Genomic DNA, 19725 nt, shown 5'->3' with positions numbered 1-19725 from the left:
CATTCTCCTTCTAGAAAATTGCAGTGTTCAGGGACATTGCAGAAAATTGCTAGTTATCCACTTGGGGAAAAGTGAGGAACAGTTCGTTCTTGGATTTGGTATTTGTCTGTTTGTGCAGAAGGTGAAAAGTTCTGAATGTGAGTTACCATGTGAAAATAGCATAGTATGAGGATTAAGTTTCCAGGAGCCTTCTGTATAACCCAGGCAGCAGACTCTACCATTTAGCAGGACTGTGAGATTTGCAGCATGATGCTACTTCTGGTTCAGTATTATGCTTCTGCTACAAATATATTCCACTGAAAGCAGAAACAGTGGAACATGAACTGATTTGAAAGGGGCCCATTTATTCCTGTCTTGTAAGCCTACAGATATAATATTTACTACTGGTGGACTTTAATAGACACACTGGCATGAAAATAAATTACACAAATTATTCAGTGTAGACACTTTATACTGTGTTTTCAAAATAATTTTTAGTATTTCTTCTCCTAATGAATGAAAGTATCTTTATTCCTACACTGTTGCTGCTGCAGAGAGACACAGGTATGTCTAGGAGAGTCCTGCATTGGTTTGTTTTCATAAACCTCTTCTGCTTCAGAGCCTTTCTCCATCATGAACACAGAGGAAAATCAAGAACACACAAATTTTGCAAATGCAGGACCAGTCCCTAAGTGACTAGGGATTTGACCCTCAGGTTTCTCTAGTATTCTCTGAACCTTCCCTCCACAAATATTCTCTTGGATTTTCCCTCTGCCACTGTGTTCAGTTTCTATGTGATCCCGAGCTTCTCCGTTTAAATTGTGAATCTCAGCCTCAGTGATGTGCAGTTCCTCAAGGACAGTAGGAACAAGTTACAAAGGTTTTCAAACAGCCCAAGTAAGGATCCATCTGCTTTTGAATTGCTGTCATTCTAATTCAGTTCAAACATCTCAGCCCAAACCACTTTTTGTGATATTGGTATGCACATCCAGGCTACGCTGCTGGTGTGCCCATGGCTTGGCATTATTCACTGTATTGGCATGGTCTGTCTAAAGATTTGCCTGGAATTGAAAGTCAAATCCTGGTGCTCTGCTTCTGAAGTCCATCCAGAGGGAAGACTTGGCTGACACTGACTGAATTTGTCCCAGAATTTACATTATTCTGGAGGCCCTTGGAAATCTGTTCTCCAAGGCAGCTGGATGCACAGGTTGTTTCCTTCTGGCTGTCACTGGTATCAAAGAAGTTAAAGTTTGCTGTGAAAATGTGGTGCCTAGCAATGCCTTGGAATAAGACTTTTCCCAGGGAGGCTGTGGATATCCCATCCCTGGAGGTGTCCAAGGCCAGGTTGGACAGGGCTTGGAGCAACGTGGGAGAGTGGAAGATGTCCCTGCCTATGGCAGGGGGGTTAGAATAAGATGGGCTTTAAAGTCCTTTCTAAACCAAACTATTCTATGATTCTGTGATGTGAGCAGGTGGGGGTGTGCAATGAACCCACAAAAAGACCAGCAAATTTTATTAGGTTCATTAGGATTTTCCCTCCAGCTGCTTTGTCACTGCAGAACCTTGGCCCTGAGCTTTCCCCACTGCCTCATCCATGCCATCCTGCAACAGAACTGCACAAAGACTGACTTTGGGCTTGGAGATGCTCAGCCAAGCTGGCAGAGAGGGAATGGGAAGGCAAGTGTTATATTCCCATTCACCTCACACCCCAAGAATCAGAGGATTAATGCATCCATTGTAGACTTGAATTTCCCTAGTGGTTAGCTCTAATTTTCTGCAGCTGCACAGACATTAGTACAGCAATAATACTCCTAATAGCAGTGATGGCTGAGACCATCAGACAGAAAAGATCACTTGTTTTTTGGGGAAAAAATAGATACCACAGATATATCATCCTAGATGAATCTGTTATTAAAAATTGCTTTCTGAGCCTCCCCAAATTTCCTAATAATTTAAAAACAAAAACCAGTGAGGTCTTTGGACTAAGGACCTCATTTTCCTAGAAATGACAGAAACAGTACTTTCTCTGAAAATAATGAAGTGCAGGTAGGTCTTTTATGGACAGGTAGCTCATTGGAATGACTGACCAAGGCTCATGCATCAACCTGGATATGTAATTTTGCTTCCAAGCCTGCTCTAGGTTGAATTTCCAACCCTCTTTAAGAGGGACACATGTAGGTTCTTGGAGAAATTGTTTTGCTGGTATACCTGCAGGAACCCTGGTTCTTGGCAGATTCAGTTCCAGGTGGGCTCTAGCTTTCATAAACTCATCCCTGCATACTTGTGCACCATCTCTGTATTTCTGCTGGACCTCTGCCCCTGCTGACCCCTCTAGTACTCTTCCTTTTTCCACTTAAATTTTTTCAGGAGCTCCTTGTTCATCCATGCAGGCTTATGGCCACCCTTGTGTGACTTCCTGGTCTCCAGGACAGATCATTCTTGAGGCTGGAGGAGGTGGTCCTTGAAAATCAACCAGCTACAGATGTAAGCTCCATCTGTTGTCTCCTGTACAAAGACAGAGCTTTTGCAGTCTAAGGAGATGGGAAGCAGAGAGGCAGCCTCATACATTTAGTTCACTTATACGTGGATTTCTGAGGGAAGTGCTTGTAATAATACATGTGGGTGTTTGCTGAGCATCCTTCCTCTTGGCTATAAAGCTTTGAATAATCACTTCCAAGTGTAGTGACAGAAGTGGAAAGGCTTGTAAAGGTGGAGAAGTGTGTCTGCTGCCAACTGCAAATGAGCATATAGAGGTCAGCGGTGCAGGAGCAGAGTGACAAGAGACTGGATGTGTTCTCATGCAGGTCAGTCTGGTCTACCTTGGTTTTTTTTGAGACTGGCCTTCCCTCATGCACAGCAGTTGATGACCTAAGCTCCCTTGCCCATGGCAATAGCGTTATTTCTGAGTTCCCGCCATTCCCTTGAGGAATGGTTTGTTGTGTTGGTGTACCCAGACTCGGAGTCCTTCATTGCCAGGTGAATCACCCTCATCCAGAGAAATCCCCTTTCCCCAGGAGGTGTTTTCTCTCTGGCCTTCACAGGTGGGGCACGATGGCGCTACCCCTGAGAGCTGCTGGCTGATGGAAGAGCTCACCATCGTCGTGCCCACCAAAGGCGTCATGTACAACTTTGTCTGCAAGTGCTGGCTGGCCAGAGACAAAGGTGATGGGCTCACCTCACGGATCCTCAACATCCTGGATGCAGAATGTGTTAACATTGGCATCAAGGTAGGCACCAGTCTCACTTTGTGCCTTTAGCTGCTGCAGGGACCTCTGCTGACACAGGTCATGCGTCAGCAGCTCTCATACTTTGATTTTTGCAAGCGGCTTGAGCCTTCTCTTTGCTTTCCTTTCTTATGTTATTTTTTTAGAAAAATCTTTTGTCATGCTTTAGGATCATGACTGTCTAGAGCACTGTTAAGTGAGGCTGGCTGGATGCAGCCATGGAATAGATGGGAGGGCAGAGCAGGTAGGGCACAGCTCAGCAGCCTGTCCTCATCTTGTCACCCACTGAAACACTTGGTACCCGTAGAGTGGGAGCAGCTTCAAGGTGAAGGATTACTTCTAACTCTGATCAGATTAGAGCAGTAAAAATATCTTGATGTTTTAATCTTTCCATGATGTGACTACATAGCAAATTTTCTAATAAGGGATAGAGAAATTAATAATCACTGGAAGTTGTTGAAACATGAAAACATTTGTAAGCCTGATCTTTAGTGAGAATAACTGATTAAAGTGGAATCTGAATAAAATCTGCTGAACCTCTATATTATTTTCATTCAAATACATGAATTTTGAAGTAATATCTGCTATGCCATATTTCAAACAAGTACAAATTGGAAAGCCGAGCTATGCTGATTTTGGATGTAAGATTTGTAGCAGAAATAACAGTCTGGATGAAAGTGACAATAATACTGTGTTTAAATACCTGTGTGGCAATTTAAAATCTCTATAGATGTGCTTCTATTTACAGTCAGGTTACACTTTCATAGTACATTATTTTTTCTTTATGCTGCTCTTCATTCCCAAGCTAAAGATATTCTCCTGAAATCTTTCTTTTTCCCCAGACACACAAAAAATTGGTAACATTTTTAGCATTTGTGAAGGATTCACCAAATCAATGCAGATTTCAGTGGTGGAATTGACCTAAGACAGTATAAAAACCTTCCTCAGACTTAATACCAAGGTTAAAACCAATCTCATAAAAATGTGTCATCTGTTGTTTAACCTCCTGGATGAGGTTTCCAGGCTCCTATTGGTGAGCTGATGGCTTGCCCATACATTGAAGTGGATGTAAATGAAGACTTACTTATGTTCAGTGTTCTTTTAAAAGCACAATCCAATCCCAAATATTTGTTTGCATAAGCACGCCAAAAATAGACACATCTAATGACATTTTTTTCCTGTGATGTCAGGCCAGAAACTTGATGGGAGATATGAAGGAAACCTGGGGAGATGCTTGGGACATGAAACCAGAAGTGAGCATTTGACTTTCTGATCAGTCTCCTAGTTGAGGGAATTTGGGACTGTTCCTTTGTAAATAGCTGTAGTTAGAAACTGAGTCTTACAGGCATTTTAGAGTTCAAAGACAACTGATATGCTTAGCATTGTTGAGAAGATTAATACTTTTATATTTATTTTTTTTCTGCTTGGCTTTTGTACAGCCATACGTACCCATTTCAACTTAATTTTCTTCTTGGCTTGATATTCCCTCTTTTTACTTTAAATTGAGTATTTGCTTTCCCATAGTTGAAGAAATTACTCAATGTCCACCACGGTCATTAGAAGCCTTCAATGCATTGCTAAAAGAGTTTTTCTCCTTCCTATGAAAAAATAGGATGCGTTGCTAAGATTTAAAAGATGTGGAGGAATATGTGGTCAACAGGCTACTCAGATTCAAACAATTGTGAAAAAAAATTTTTATATTATGTCATTCCTTTTCACTGTTTATTTATGTGGCAGCCAGAATTCAGGCCAATAAAACTAGCCTGTCAGTGCACTATTTGAAATACATTTCTGGGAGCTATTTCTTGATATTCTTCCACATCTTAAAGAAGCATTGGTACCATAGCTATGATCTTAAAAGCATCTAAGTTGTCTAGAAGTCTTAAAACCCCTGATGGCTACTGGGACTTGCATATTTTTGACATATTTATTCTGAGACTTTTTGTTCCTCTGTTAGGAGAAAATAACAAAATTAGGCTAGTAAGGTGAAAATTATTTAAAAAAAAAAAAAAAATCTTTTCATGAACCAGCATGCACACAAGGTCAGGGAGGACTCTGAAGCTGATGCAGCAGTGAGCATCCCCTTGGAGAGCAGGATTGCTGAATTTTTGTACCACAGGGAATGTTCTGATGTTTAAAAAAACATCATAAACCTCCAAACTATTCATGATATTGGAATAAACATTGCACAGATAAACATGGAATTTTGGGGGGAAACATTTTGCATGCAAAAAAAAGAAACCACTGTTCTTCTGGGTGACTCTTTTTTTAAATTAGCGAGATTTTGGTGCAGTACAGAGCTGAAGTGCTGGAGGTCACCAGGCAGAGACAGTGGTAGCAGGGAGTCAGAGACCCAGCTATTGACGTGATGGTTGTGACTCCTGTGAAGAAGCAGCTTAAGAGCTCTTCATCACTGGTGTTGCAATAGGACAAGGGATATTGTGTTTAAACTGAGGGAAGGTTGACTTGGACTGGATGAAAGGAAGAAATTTTTTACAGTGAGGGTGATGAGGCCCTGGCACAGTTTTCTCAGAGCAGCTGTGGCTGCCCCTGGATCCCTGGAAGTGTCCAAGGCCAGGTTGGACAGGGCTTGGAGCAACCTGGGATAGTGGAAGGTGTCCCTGCCCATGGCAGGGGTGGAACAGGATGAGCTTTAAGTGTCCCTTTCTACCCAATCTGTTCACTGACTCTGTAATTCAGATATTGTCACAATTAATGTGTCTCTTTAAGGGCTGAGCAAATCTCAGAAAAGGTCACAGATGTAAAGTCCTATAGTAAGTTTTGATGCCTAACTTTGCCCCTGGAAACAATGGTGTGGAGAAGAACCAAGAACTGTGTTGGAAGCTCTCCTGTCAAGGAAGTAGATGTCCAGGGAAGTCTGATGTCCTGTTTGGCGTGGGTTAAGGACAGCTGTTTAACTGAGGCCTTCTGATTCCTTTCAATCTTCACCAGATCCTGTACGAAGTCACAGTTGTGACTGGAGACATCGAAAGCGGCGGTACAGATGCCAGTATTTTCATGACTGTCTTCGGATCCAATGGGAACACTGAGGAGATGCTGCTGGAAAAAAATGGAGACAGGTACAGCAACTGTCATTTTTGTTGGTTAGAAGTGAAGTGATGACAGATTTTAAGTGTCAGGTCATGAAGCACTCAGGGGTTTGATCATGCTCCCACTGAAACACAAACATTTACTCCCATTGACATTATAGATTCAGACCTGGGCTCCCTGTAAGTGCTTCTGTCAGATTTTTAACAAAGCAAAGGAAAAGAGAGCACTGTATATCCAGGGAAACCACCCTTTGTCATTTCTGCAAGTTTTGTTTAACCTGTTCCTCAGTGGCTTTATCGATAAACATCTTCAACAAAATATGAAGTCCTGCATTGTCTCCAAGAAGAACTGTGAACATTGCCCAGGAGAGCAGTGGGAAATGGATGGGTGTTGGCACAGAATGCTGCATTGAATGCTCTGATTTTACTAAAAATGTGGAATCTCGTGTTTTCTTCAGCAGAAACAGCTAACAAACACTATAACCCTAGCCTGATGCCAGCACTTCCATAAGCCAGAAAACCCACACATGCCACCACTCATCCATTTCCCAATGCTTTTTTGTTCCTTCCTAGCACATTCCTAGTACAGAAAGCTTTGGCATGCTCAAGAATGAACCATCTTTTACTGACATCATGCTTAAATTTAATTAATTGACCAGTTCTGAGCTTATTCAGCGAGGCATCTACAGAGCATCAGAAGGGAGGTTTTGGCCACACAGTTTGAGCTCAGCTTGCTGAGGGAACACTGGATAACTCAGGATAATGTGCACCTTGCATAGAGGTGTTTGCTCAGGGAATGTTTTACATGAAGCTTTTGTGGCAGAGTGGGTGTCTGGACAAACATAGCTAAGATTGATTCATGTGTCTAGTTAGTAACAAGCATGAGCCTTGTTTGTTGTGAGAAAAATGCAGCAGAGGTGCTGCTGACTAAAATATCTGTGAGAAACACAGCTGAGTCATGCAGAAAACCACAGCTCTGGGGGCTTGCTGCTACCCCATCACAGGGGAACATCCAACATATGGGGCAATGCCCCTGGGTTGCCAGTGAGTGTGGCCACCAGTGGCACCCCTCTTACAAGACCCTGGGCAAGCCCAAACTGGCCTGTCTTCTGTTCATTTAATCCTAACACTCAGTCCTGGTGGGTGAGAAAATGGACCACTGATGTTTGGATTTGGAAATGAAACAGATTTCACGTCTGGGTGTGCCAACCAAAAATCTCTAAAGGGCAGTGTCCTGGTTTAGGGAAAATTTGGGAGAGAACCTCCAAATGGGGTCCCTCCAGAAAGCAAATTCAAGCAGCCCCTCCCCCAGCTGGTTCAGGAAAAAGAGATTTCCTTGGAGAAAAGTAGAAAAAACTGTTTATTTTACAGAAATTGAATAATATTAAACAATAAAACCTCTTGCTGTTTGACGAAATGGCAAATCCAGAAAAGTCCTTTTCATGGGGTGTAGCTCGGCTCACTCAGTCTCTTATCAGTCCCTCCGGCTCCGGAAAGGGCCGAGGCCAAGGGAAAAAAGCACCACAGGTGGGAGCTCCTGGGATTTGTTTGGGTTTTCAGTCCAGAACAGGTTTGAACAGACCTGAGAAAGAGGACAAAAAACAGTCCTGGGAACTCCTCTGCCTCAGCCAGCTAAAAACTGACTAAAAGCAAAGGAGAGCTCTGTCCTGCTGTCTGTCCATGCTGCAGACACGGCAGTCCAGGAACAGGATGGGGGACAGTGAGGGCTCTTTCTCAACACAAACTTCGGCTTCTTCTTCTCCCCACTTCGCTCTCAGAGCCAGTCTTAAAGGACTTAATATGTAACATAAACAAGGCAACTGGGGATACAAGCATCATAAAGTCACCCCAGGACAGGGACCAAGACACCTCCAGCCCCTCAGCAGCCAGGTTGGAGTTTTGCTACATCTGGGGCAAGCCATACCCCTAAACTTTGTAGCGTCTAAAAACACGTCCCATTTATCTACATGGGTGGGATGGACAACCTCTGTTATAAGAGTCTGAAAATGCAACACAGGAGAACAGAGAATTCTCTTTGTGATTAGTTGCTTGGGTTGTCATCTGACAGTAGAGGACCTGCGAAAGGTGTTGAAAAATCACAGGGGCTGTGTAAAGAAAAGGAATTGTAAGGCACAACTCTTATGTTAATATCCCCAGGATGCTGTGCTATTCTGCTGGCACATTTCTGCTAGCTGGAGGTGCTCTGTATCACACCTCCAGCTGTACAGAGCTCTTGTCATCTCATTAGCACCCTCTGCAGAGGACATTCATGTCCCCAAATTCACATCCTGTCTGTTTCCACACCACTACCACTAGTCTTCATCCAGCTGTTAACAGCACAGGCTTTCCTGGCTCTTCTCCACAGGGAAATCTCTCCAGCCCTTACACCAGCAGAGCAGGAATGGGTGAGAGCTGTTGCAACCAAATGGTAAAAGGCACTTCATCTTTATTGGGGCCATCCAGTGCCAATTCACTCCCAGCAGCTTAGTGCATTACGGAGAACTGTCTGTCTAACCTGCCACAGATTTAAGGCAATTTTCGCTACATTACACTTATTGCCAAGACCCCTGGGCAATGGAAATATTTATAAGGGCAGGCATGGGTAGGAAAGCTTAATGAAATCCTTTAGATAAATGGTTCAGTGTCCTGAAAAGGGAATAGCAAGCAGTCAGCTTGTCTGGCTTCTTCTTCCCATCTCAATTTCTTTCAGGTTTATGTTCATCTTCATATAAATTAGGCATAGCAAAGAGCTTCTGGGTCACCCAGTTTGTCACTATGGCAATCACTTCCCTCTAGTACTTCCCTCTTGGAAGTAGATGAGTATCAGTGTTACAAACTTCAAACAAGGCATTTGCTGAAGATAAAGAATGTTTTATTTTGCCAGCAGACATTTTAACTTAGAGCTGCTCAGCCCGGAAAGCCTCAGAGTGAGAGATTTCTATGAAGCTTTGTAGGTAATAGTGATTGTAATAAAAACTGATCATAGGATCACAGGATAATTCAGACTGGAAGGGTCACACCTTTTTGTTGAATAGATGTGGAAATCAATCCAGTTCAGGGACAAAAGTACATTCTGTTTCTTACAGTGAGACAGGCTGCCTCAGTATTTGGTACCTCAGAAAGACAAATAAGAAGAAAAAGGAGTTTTTCAGAGAGCAAACATAACCCTTAATAACTAGAAATGGACTGGAACCAAAATGCCCTGTCCAAATGCCTCTGGGGGTGCAGAGGAAGCAAGGTCTGGATGAAAACTGAGAGGCTTGAGCCAACCCCTATTACTTACATCTGCAGCTATGCATGCTCAGATAATGGTGTGAGTACAATCACATTCATCCTGCGGGGGGTAATCTGAACAGAGGTTGGTAAAGAAAATTATTTTTTTTTCTCCACATTCTGGCACTGCACAGCAATGGGAGGCTGTGTGCATTGCCAGGAATGAGATATCATCATTATGGACTGTTTCTGTTATGGCAGTGCCCACATCTTGCAGGGCTCTTCCCAAACCCCTCAGCACGGTCAGGTAATTCCCCCACAAGGAGAAGTTTGCATGAAGGGGAAACCTCAACAGCAGAGTGGTCACCATGTGCTTGGTAGACCCCCTGGATTTGTCTGCCTTTCTCCCTAGCAAGGATAAGATTCCCAGCTCTGAGACCACAGGAGGTCTCCATGTATTTGAGGGAGCAAACTGGAAGATACACTTGTTTTAGAACAGAACAACACTGAGCCTGAGGCAGCACTTCCACTGAAGCAAGGCTTTCCTCCCAACACCACTGATGCCAGGAGGGAGGGAAGGTGCAATCCAAGCCAATGTAATCTTCTTTGGGAAGCACATGTTAGCTGTTTTTTCCCTTCTCCTGCTTCCTGCCGATTGCTATGGATGAGCAGCTCCTGCACATCCCCGTGCCTGTACACAGCAGCCACGCACCGGGGAAGGTCTTTCACGCAAGCTTACACAAAACCACCCTGGTTCTTACCAGAGGCAGAGACAGTTTGCAAATCCAAGTCCCCCAGTTTCATCAGGTTGGTTTTGTCTTCATTCTAACACAATTTGCCTGTGCTTACTAAACTTGGGCACTGGGCTTTGATCCCGGTGCCGCATTTAGCTGAGCTGCAGCAACTGCCTCTCTCCATGGCAAACACAAAGTTTTGTGCTGCACCTCAGGGGAAGGAGATGAGGCAAAATTATTTTGCCTTCTAGCTGTAATGGGCCAAGGACAGCCAAGTGGGCAGCTGCCAGGAGGGAAGCAACATGCAGAAGCCTGATGTGAGTCGCTATTGTTCTGGTTACAAACAGAACGGCAGTGTATGCTGCAGGCTGCCTGGAGCAGCTCCAGGTGGGCTGTATTTTCCAGGGAAGGAGGAATCCCTGTCAAATCTGCACTGAGGTGTCTTGCCAACAGCACAGTGGCTGGTGATTGTCGCGCAGGAAAGCTCAAGTCCAGTAAAGAACACTCATAAACTTTTGATTTGAGGGTGTTGGCATGGCCAGGGCTGCGGCACGGGACGGAGATGCAGAGAGGCTGTAAAGCAGCAGGAAAACCTCCTTGGTCTTCCAATCCCTGCAGGTTTGAGCGGGGCCAGGAGGACAGTTTCATCATGGAGATTGCCGACATTGCACCCCTCAGGAAGATGAGGATCCGGACGGACGGGAAGGGGACGCGCCCGCACTGGTTCATGGAAAGGGTAAAGCTCTTGGCATCACGGGTCTCTCACAGCCTGCATGTTCTGCAGCCTCTCAGCCCCTGGCAAAGAGGAGAAAGGCACCAAGGGACTAGTTTTTTACTAATTTTCTGTATTTTTTCTGTTTGGTTTCTCATGGTTTTTCCCTGCAGGAATTGAGTCAAGAAAGAAGAGAGCACAGGGAAAAGCTGTGTTTTAGAGCTCTTTTTTGTGGTGGAATCACCGTGTCTGGAAGTGTTCAAAAGGCTGGGTGTGGCAGATTTGTGGGCCATGGTTTAACAATGATCACTGTGGTGCTGGCTTAATGGGTGGACGTGATCATATTGGACATCTTTTCCAACCTAAATGATTCTATGGTTTCACCACAGATTCTGCTGTTAGATCGCACTCTCCTCTGCACAAGAGCCTTGGTAGGGCTCACCAGGGCAATATTTTTGGGTCCCTGGGTTGCACCCTTAGCCCCTGCAGGTCTCTGCCATGTGGGAATCCAAATCCCTGGGAGGGTGGATGTTTGTCTACCAGACAGAGACACCCTAGGCCAGGTGGGACATTTCCAAGTAATCCATCCATTCAGCTGGATCATCCCATCTCTCCTCTTTCCTTCTCCTCCAGCATACACATTTATTTATTTTCTTGTCCATACAAGTAATGTGTCATTTTTATTTTGCATTTTGGATAATGGAGCATGCAAATTGATGGTACTTTTCCCTGATGTCCTACCTTGCACAAAAGTACAGTGCTTGTCTCTATCTGTGCTGTCAAACCACCAGCTCCTTGTAAGGATCACCTCTATCTGAGAAGCCAAAAGTAGTTTGCTTGTTTTGGGTCCCTACAGTGATTTTTCTAAGATAGAGGGGGATAGATGTGCTGATTACACACCATGAAATGTCATTAATGGAGAAACCCATCTCTGCCATTTTCCTTTGCCACGCTTTTCCTGGTGTCAACATCCTGCTGGATTTCTGTATCTTGACCTTTTTGTGAGAACAGTTTAAGACCTAGTAGCTTAACCATGGTCAAACGGAACTCTGCATGATTTTTTCACTGGGTCCTTTATCCTATTTGACTAATTTACAGCAGACTTTTTTCACAAAGATAATGTGTTTCTAAACACTGACTCTATATAGCCACCAATTTTCAGTGAAGCAATGGACTTCACTTTCAGAAGAATTTCTGTGCTGCAGTGCCATTTTTACTTCAACATTTCCACTTCTAAATTTTTTCCCAGCAGCTGGGGAAGTAGGGGAACCGAAAGGGGAAATTCAGGCTGGGTATTAGGAATAAACTATTTACTGTGAGGGCAGCAAAATACTGGCACAGGGTGCCCAGGGAGATTGTGGCGGCCCTATCCCTAGAATTGTTCAATGCCAGGTTGGATGGGACTTGGAGCAACCTGAGACAGTGGAAGGTGTCCCTGCCACGGTAGGGGGTGGGATTGGATGAGTTTAAAACCTATTACATTCCAAACCAATTACAACCCTTAACATTCTATGATTTTATGATGATGCTTCTGCAGCTCCTCAGAAGATCAGACCTTCAGCACATATCTTTAGAATTGATGCCACAGATGCAGAGTTTTTCTCTCTGTGCCTAAGGAATAACTCAATCTGTTGTCTGATTTGATTCAGATGTCTTGGTCCAACTCCCTTTGTAATTTCTCACATGCTTTCCCCTGAGTTTTAGAAATCATATTCGTATAAAATGAAATCAAATAAAGCTTATTCATCCAGAGACATTCCAGGTCTTGCAGTCATGAATCAGCAGCAGCACAAAGGCAAGGGACGGCTGCATCTTTAATTGTGCCCCCCCTTTCCTGTTGCCTTGTCTGTCCAGGAATTCTCGGCCTGATGGACTGTCCTACCAAAAGCAAAGATTTCCCAGGGAAGTTGGCACAGAGGACACTCATTTGGACCTATCCAGGAGGCTTATAGCCACCTTCCAGCTATACCGAATACACTAAGAAGGTGGACCAGGCAACAAGAACAGGTCTTGAGAACAGACTTAATAGAGGGCTTGTAATAGTGAGGAAGAACAACTTTTTACATGGACAGATAGTGACAGAAGGAGGGGCAATGGTTATACACAAAAAGTGGAGAGATTTAGATTAGACATTAGAAAGAAGCTCTTGGCTGGGAGGGTGGGCAGGCCCTGGCACAGGGTGCCCAGAGCAGCTGTGGCTTCCCCTGGATCCCTGCAGTGTCCAAGGCCAGGCTGGACAGGGCTTGGAGCAGCCTGGGACAGTGAAAGGTGTCCCTGCCCATGGCAGGGAGTGGAACTGGAAGGCACTTAAGGTTGCTTCCAACCCAAACCTTCTTTTTTAATTCTATGGTTTTAGGGGCTTATGGAAATGATGCCCATAGTTTCTGTTTTTCTTAGATCACAGAGAGTTTTTTAACTCCAGTGTTACGTAGAGAACTGTATTTATTGGTTTTCTTTCCCACCTTCCCTGCAAAGGTAAACACAGCATTTGCATTCCCAGGCAGAGGGCGGCTTACAGAGGTGTTCTAGAAGAGGGGAGGAAGGATTTTTGTTCTCTGATTTGTATTCCAGCCTTAAAAACTTACGTAGCCTGGTGTGACATGAAAACTGATCGGAGCCCATTTCCATTTCTGTCAAAAGTGCATATTAAGACTGCATAATGAAATACTTGTGGGGGTAGTGCTAAACTCTCAGACAGATGGTTCACAGTTAGTGCTAACTAGCACAGTGAAATGAGAAGCTAGATTAAGCCATCAACCCCGTAATTAACCATTTGTTGCTCCATTTATCTACATGATATTCTCAGTTTTCTTGTTCTATTAAACTAACAATAAATGATCTTTTTAATTCTCTTTGGTCTTTTGGTAAACTGTTGCTAGCCATAATTTATACTGCTTTTAGTTCACCAGATATAGAAATGCATAAATACCAATTAAAATGCATGAATTATCAATGATTCTGTACACAGCCAAAAGATTCAATTTACAAGCAGGCAAGTAGTCATATTTTTTTTTCTGTCTACATAAAATACACAAAATTTTCATTCAGAATCTCAGTGAAGTAATGAACTTGCTGCTGAAAATTCAAACTGCACCACAGAGTAGCAATAAGTTTAAAATGCTCGTACCTAAACCTCTAGAGGGAACAAAATTTGATTAGTGATTTTTTGCAACAAAATGAACATTATTGATCATTACTATGCCCAAAAATGCATCGTGAATGTTCTCCAAAGCTGAGCAATGCTTTCTAATCACACCACTGCTGGGAGGGACATAAGAGTGGGGTTCTTTTGCACTGATCTAATGCTGAATATCATGTTCTTCCACCTCAGCCTACCATGACACTGCTCTGTGTTTCTGAAAAACCAGGGAACAAAATCATAGAATCACAGAATGGTTTGGGTTGGAGGGGACCTTAAAGCTCATCCCACTCCACCCCCTGCCATGGGCAGGAACACCTTCCACTATCCCAGGTTGCTCCAAGCCCCATCCAACCTGGCCTTGGACAGTTCCAGGGATCCAGGGGCAGCCACAGCTTCTCTGGGCACCCTGTGCCAGGGCCTCACTCCTCTCAGCATTAAAAAATAAATTACTCTTATTAGGAAACTTGTCTAAATGCATACTTTGGCAATCTCTTTCTGGGATAGCGGCTTTCTCAGTCCTTGTGATGATTTCACCTGCTGCCCAGTGTCTTAGCTATGAAGTCAAAAAGCTAGAAACAAGAAGGGATGAAAGCTCAGTGAAATAGCAGGAATTATGAGACTGTTGAATTCTGCAGAATTGCTTCCCTCAGAATTTTAATGTCACTTTGTGCTGTCAAAGCCAGACAGATAAGAAGCTGCCTTAATGAAGCACTAATTGCATTGCATTCAAACGTCACAAATAATCCTGCATGTGGGACTCGGTCTTTATTCAGTCTTTTCTCCTTTGTATAAAGAAGATTAAGAGAATTTGAGAATTATTATTGAGAATTGAGAATTGTATAGCTGAAGCTGACTTTTATTCTTTGCAAAAGGGAGAAGTCTTTTTGTTTTACAGTCAGAAGTTCCCGGGTTGAAGAATAATGACATGCAACAGAAGCATAAAATCCTGTGTTTGAGCCTTTAAAGGTGAATTCCAGGAGCTGTGTATTTTGGTGTCAGCAGAGTAGGAGAACCTGTGGAGCATGTTTTACATGACATCTGGAAAAAGACTGGGTAGGGCTAAATCAAATAATCGGACATGTCAAACCTTTCCATTGCAGAAGACAGTGCGCAATTAATTTCAGATTGTTGGTTTAATGTTCCTGTCAACTACTATATTTGCTCAGCTACAAAGTAAATTATCAATGTGTTATTCATACACACTTCTGCCACTTTCTTTTCATGGCTTATTGATGTTCTACAGCCCAGTTAAGCTCCTTGCATAATTAGCTAGAAAGTTTGAGCTGGAAAGCACACTGGATGCCCACAGCAAGTTCTAGGTAGCCTAAAAAATAGCTTAGGAGCCATTCAAAGTAGTGGTCTCATTGCCAAGCTGTAGCTAGTTTTACTGAGAGGAGCAGGCAGAAATTAAATATAGTCTCAGCTCAGCTCACTGAGATGGCTTTCTTGACCCTCCTGATTGAAACCAAAATCCTGCATCATCCTCTGTGTGTGCAACACCCACAAACATCTCCTTGCAGGATGGGATTAATTTTCTGCTATTTTAGTCACAGAAAAGGCTACATTCAGCTTTCACCCCTCTCAACAAACTATTCAGGCCTCCTCTGTAGGCATGAGACGGACAGACCTGAGAGAGGAGGTGATGCCTCAAGAAGCTCCTCACCTTTCTCCAGTTTAGGTGGAATGTGGTGCTTCCCTGGGGACACCCAGGTCCCACCACTGACTGCATGATGTGCTTGGGCTGGATGACCAGCATTTAGGGGGTCCATACTGGGAAAGTGAGTAGCAATTGTGACCCAGAGGTTAGCCTGCCACTGCTGCTGCTGCTGTGTCCCTTGCTGTGACCACAGAATCATAGTTTGGGCTGGAAATGATGTTTAAAGATTGTCTGATTCTACCCTCCTGCCATGGCAGGGACACCTTCCACTGTCCCAGCTGCTCCAAGCCCTGTCCAGCCTGGCCTTGGACACTGCAGGGATCCAGGGGCAGCCCCAGCTGCTCTGGGCACCCTGTGCCAGGGCCTGCCCACCCTCCCAGCCAGCAATTCCTTCCCAATATCCCAGCTGGGCCTGCCCTCTGGCACTGGGAAGCCATTGCCTGTGTGCTGTCCCTGCAGGCCTTGTCCCCAGGCCCTGGGCAGCTCTCCTGGAGCCCCTTTAGGCCCTGCCAGGGGCTCTCAGCTCTCCCTGGAGCCTTCTCTTGTGCAGGGGAGCAGCCCCAGCTCTCCCAGGCTGGCTCCAGAGCAGAGGGGCTCCAGCCCTGGCAGCAGCTGCGTGGCCTCCTCTGGGCTGGCTCCAGCAGCTCCACGTCCTTGTGCTGTTGTTGCCCAGGGCTGGGGCAGCTCTGCAGGTGGGGTCTCACCTGAGCACAGGGGCACAATCCCCCCTCCCCCGCTGCCCACGCTGGGGGATCAGCCCAGGATACAGTTGTATTTCTGGGCTGATATCCCTTGGGCAAAAAACTCTCATATAATGGATCTTTCCCCAGTCTGCTCCTCCTGAAGCACCACCCCAGAACGGGATACCAGGGGCAGATCTCTGTTTCTGTCCTTACTGCTTACAGTAAGATGCACACAGATGCAATCACACATCCTAGGTGAGTGGCTAGGGATGGAAAAAGCTGGCATTTTGCTCCAGCAGCTTTATTAGCCAGACACTTTTTCTCAGACAGCATCTGGAGCACTGACCGGGGCTGGGTATTTGTGAGGGGCCTGACCTCTGTGTCTGTGAGTGCTCTCCAGCTGACAACTCTAATCTGCTTCTATCCCCACTGCTTCCCTGATAACTGCCTGCAAGCTTTGCTCAGGACATTTTGCTACTGACAGTGTCACTGTCATTCCCAAGCAGGGCAGAGGTACTGCTGGCTGAACTTTTTCGAAACAGCATGGATTTTATGCACTGGGGTGAGGGGAAAATAGACATTTTCAGTCAACCTGACATTACTCACAGTTCAGTTCTGCAAAGAAAACTTTCTGGGTTGGACTCCTATGAGGAGTCCACACATCCTTGAGAGAGGACACTTCTGTGCCCCAGCAGAAAGGCCACCAACTGGGGCAGGAGAGACCTGATTTCTGCTTGGTTCAAAGCAAGGGTCTGATTCAATATCTCTTGACTCACAGTTTTTCTGACCACAAAGTAATAGTGTCAGTGGCTATGAATAAGCAGCTTTTCAGAAAAGTGGGACATCTTCTACAGCCAAAAATGTCCTGTCCCCCTGGGACAGGGGGGTGAAGGTGCTGTGTCACAGATCCCTCTTTAGCATCAGGCAGGATGAAAACCCCAGATGAGTGTCCTACTCACAGAACCACTCAATGCACAAACAGCATGGCTTACTGCTCATCTTCGGTGTAGCCGCTGCCTTCTTTAAAACAATATTTTTATAACCTAGAGCAGTATTCTTCTTTTGAACAGCTGAAGACTCCAGCAAGGCTTGGCTGGGGCCAACAGAAGGCTGTGGGCTGGGACACCTGAAGTTTGAAGACAGAATTTGAGCACATTTTATCTCAGTATAAGTTTTACTGAGTTTTTTTCCCTTAAGCTGATATATGAGCATGCGGTGGAAGGGCACTGAGGTGGTCAAGTGGCTATAGGAAACATGTGGCATGCTAGGAAAGGTTGAGGAAAATAGAGTTTATAAGCCATGGCAATAAAAGGCTGAGGGGAAATAGAATTACAGTCTTCTGCTGCTTGAAAGGAGGTTACAGAAACCATTGATCCAGACTCTTCTCAGAGGTGGACAGCAAAAAGTCATGAGGCAATGGACATGAGTTGCACTGAGGAAAACCCTTATCAGAGATAAAGAATAAAATGTTCTCAATGAGAGTTGTGAAGCCCTGGGATGAGGACTCAGAGTGTCTGGGTAATCTACACCCTTGGAAGTTTTCACAGCCCAGTTGGACACAGCTTTGCATGGCATGCAGCCATGTGTGGAGTGATGAGTAGGGCTACAGACCTCCATTATCCTTTTAATGCAACATTTCCCACTGCTCCTCATTCATTCCTCCCTAATACTATGCCACACTTCTCTGGCACGTCTGGGCTCATGTTTCCATGGCCTTTGTGGAGGCAGTTTTCTGATGCACTGCTACACACAGGTACAGTCTCTGTTCCTGTTAGATGGTAACACAAATGGCAATTTACAGCACTGTCTTCTCCCTTCCCTTCAGCTCCCCCAATTTAGTGAGAACTTACTGCTAGGTTTTTGCTCTAGGCAGGTGTAATGCTTTTCTCCCACTTGACTGATGCTCCACTGAGCCCACACACAACAAGGGACATAAAGGTGGGTATTTTATTAGGCATTTGTTGGAGTAACTTGTTGAGTTGCTCTGAATTCATTCCCATTCTGTTCTTATCACCACAGCATCTGAGCTGCTTCCATGACACTTTAGATAGTGTGACTAATATCTGTTGCATACTGTTTGTTCTGTCACCTTTTCCCAGAGGGAGAAGTGTGTGAAATATTAAGTTTTTGCTGGCTTAATTTTATCTTGTGCCTTGTTTTAACTTGTTTGGGCTTGTGTTTCCCTACAATTATTTCTGCTGGTTCACGCAAAGGAGACAGGCAAAAGAAAGATGCTGAGTGTTTTGAGGAGAGATAGTGAAGTTTTTAATAACTCTGTTACTTCTTTGGAGTGAATTCCATGCTGGCTCGCAGGAGAGGTCTGACTCTCTTAGAGATCACCTTTGTCCATAACTTAGGTCTGAGGAGCAAATTTATCCCTTTGCTTTGCCTAATGGTTGAAAAAGCATCATAATACTGTGAAGACCGTTTCTCAGAACAAACCAACAAATTCAGCAAATAAAAGAGAGCTCCATTTATCCCAGAAGAGTTCAGTGTGGGCTTTGGACCTATGGCCAAGCTTTCCCCATGTCCTACCAGATCATGCATTCGGTAAGTTTAAAATTTGCCCTCATTCAAAGAGTAAGCAAGTTTTTTCTCCCCATTTTGGCTCTTCACAGATCACCCTGAAGAATCTTACTAATCAAGAAGTGGCCACATTTACCTATGGGGATTGGCTGTCCAAGCTAAAAAATGCCAAGGGAAGCCTGGTGTGTGAGATGCCAGCTGTCATAAATGACGAGCAGATGATGGAGGACACCACATACACTCTTCAGGTTAAAACCAGTGACATTGGAGGTTGGTCCTTGCTAGATATTTTATGAGTTTTCTAGTATGAAGTTTGTTTTTTAGCAGTGGGAAAAAAACTCATCTGCTTCATTTGAAATTACATTTGAAAAAGCATTGTTTAGCTGGAATACAACCATTTTGGCTGGCTGTTCACCATAGCAGTGTCTAAGAGACTCATTCTCATCTGAGCTCTGGGAATAACATATTTAGACATAAGGCCCAGGTCTGGCCTCTCTTTGATTCTTCTGAAGACACCCTAGCAGAAATTATTATCAGACCAAGCTGCAAAGGTCAGCAGCCACATTTTTCTTTTTTCGTCAGGTCCATCCACGTAGGGTGGTCAGAGCTGGTGTGCTTCAGGTTTTCAGTCAGCACTGTGTGACTTGCCTAAAGCAGACAGCAATAATTCACCCACCTTTCAAAGTGTTTGGAGACAATTTATCTCAGGCTGTGAGATAAACCATTCCAAAATGCACACCAGAGAGAAGAGGTGGAGTGCAGTATACAGAAGGAGCTTCAAGAGCCAAGAAATGGGGTTTCAATG

The 19725-nt window shown here is 44.4% G+C and overlaps 1 protein-coding gene across 1 annotated transcript in view; it reads left to right on the top strand.

Annotated features, from left to right (window-relative positions):
* LOXHD1 (lipoxygenase homology PLAT domains 1) overlaps positions 1 to 19725 on the top strand; it is a 132722-nt gene that overhangs the window by 90405 nt on the left and 22592 nt on the right. The window contains exons 32-35 of the mRNA XM_088054653.1: positions 3021 to 3206; positions 6156 to 6283; positions 10819 to 10936; positions 19013 to 19190. Coding sequence (XP_087910779.1) covers positions 3021 to 3206; positions 6156 to 6283; positions 10819 to 10936; positions 19013 to 19190 — 610 coding nt within the window. The remainder of the gene's footprint in view (positions 1 to 3020; positions 3207 to 6155; positions 6284 to 10818; positions 10937 to 19012; positions 19191 to 19725) is intronic.

Source organism: Pseudopodoces humilis, chromosome 4, assembly GCF_049639895.1.
Source record: "Pseudopodoces humilis isolate 2021_Gansu_Grassland_sample_001 chromosome 4, ASM4963989v1, whole genome shotgun sequence".
NCBI classification, from domain to species: domain Eukaryota; kingdom Metazoa; phylum Chordata; class Aves; order Passeriformes; family Paridae; genus Pseudopodoces; species Pseudopodoces humilis.
This window is presented reverse-complemented; position numbering and strand designations above follow the sequence as displayed.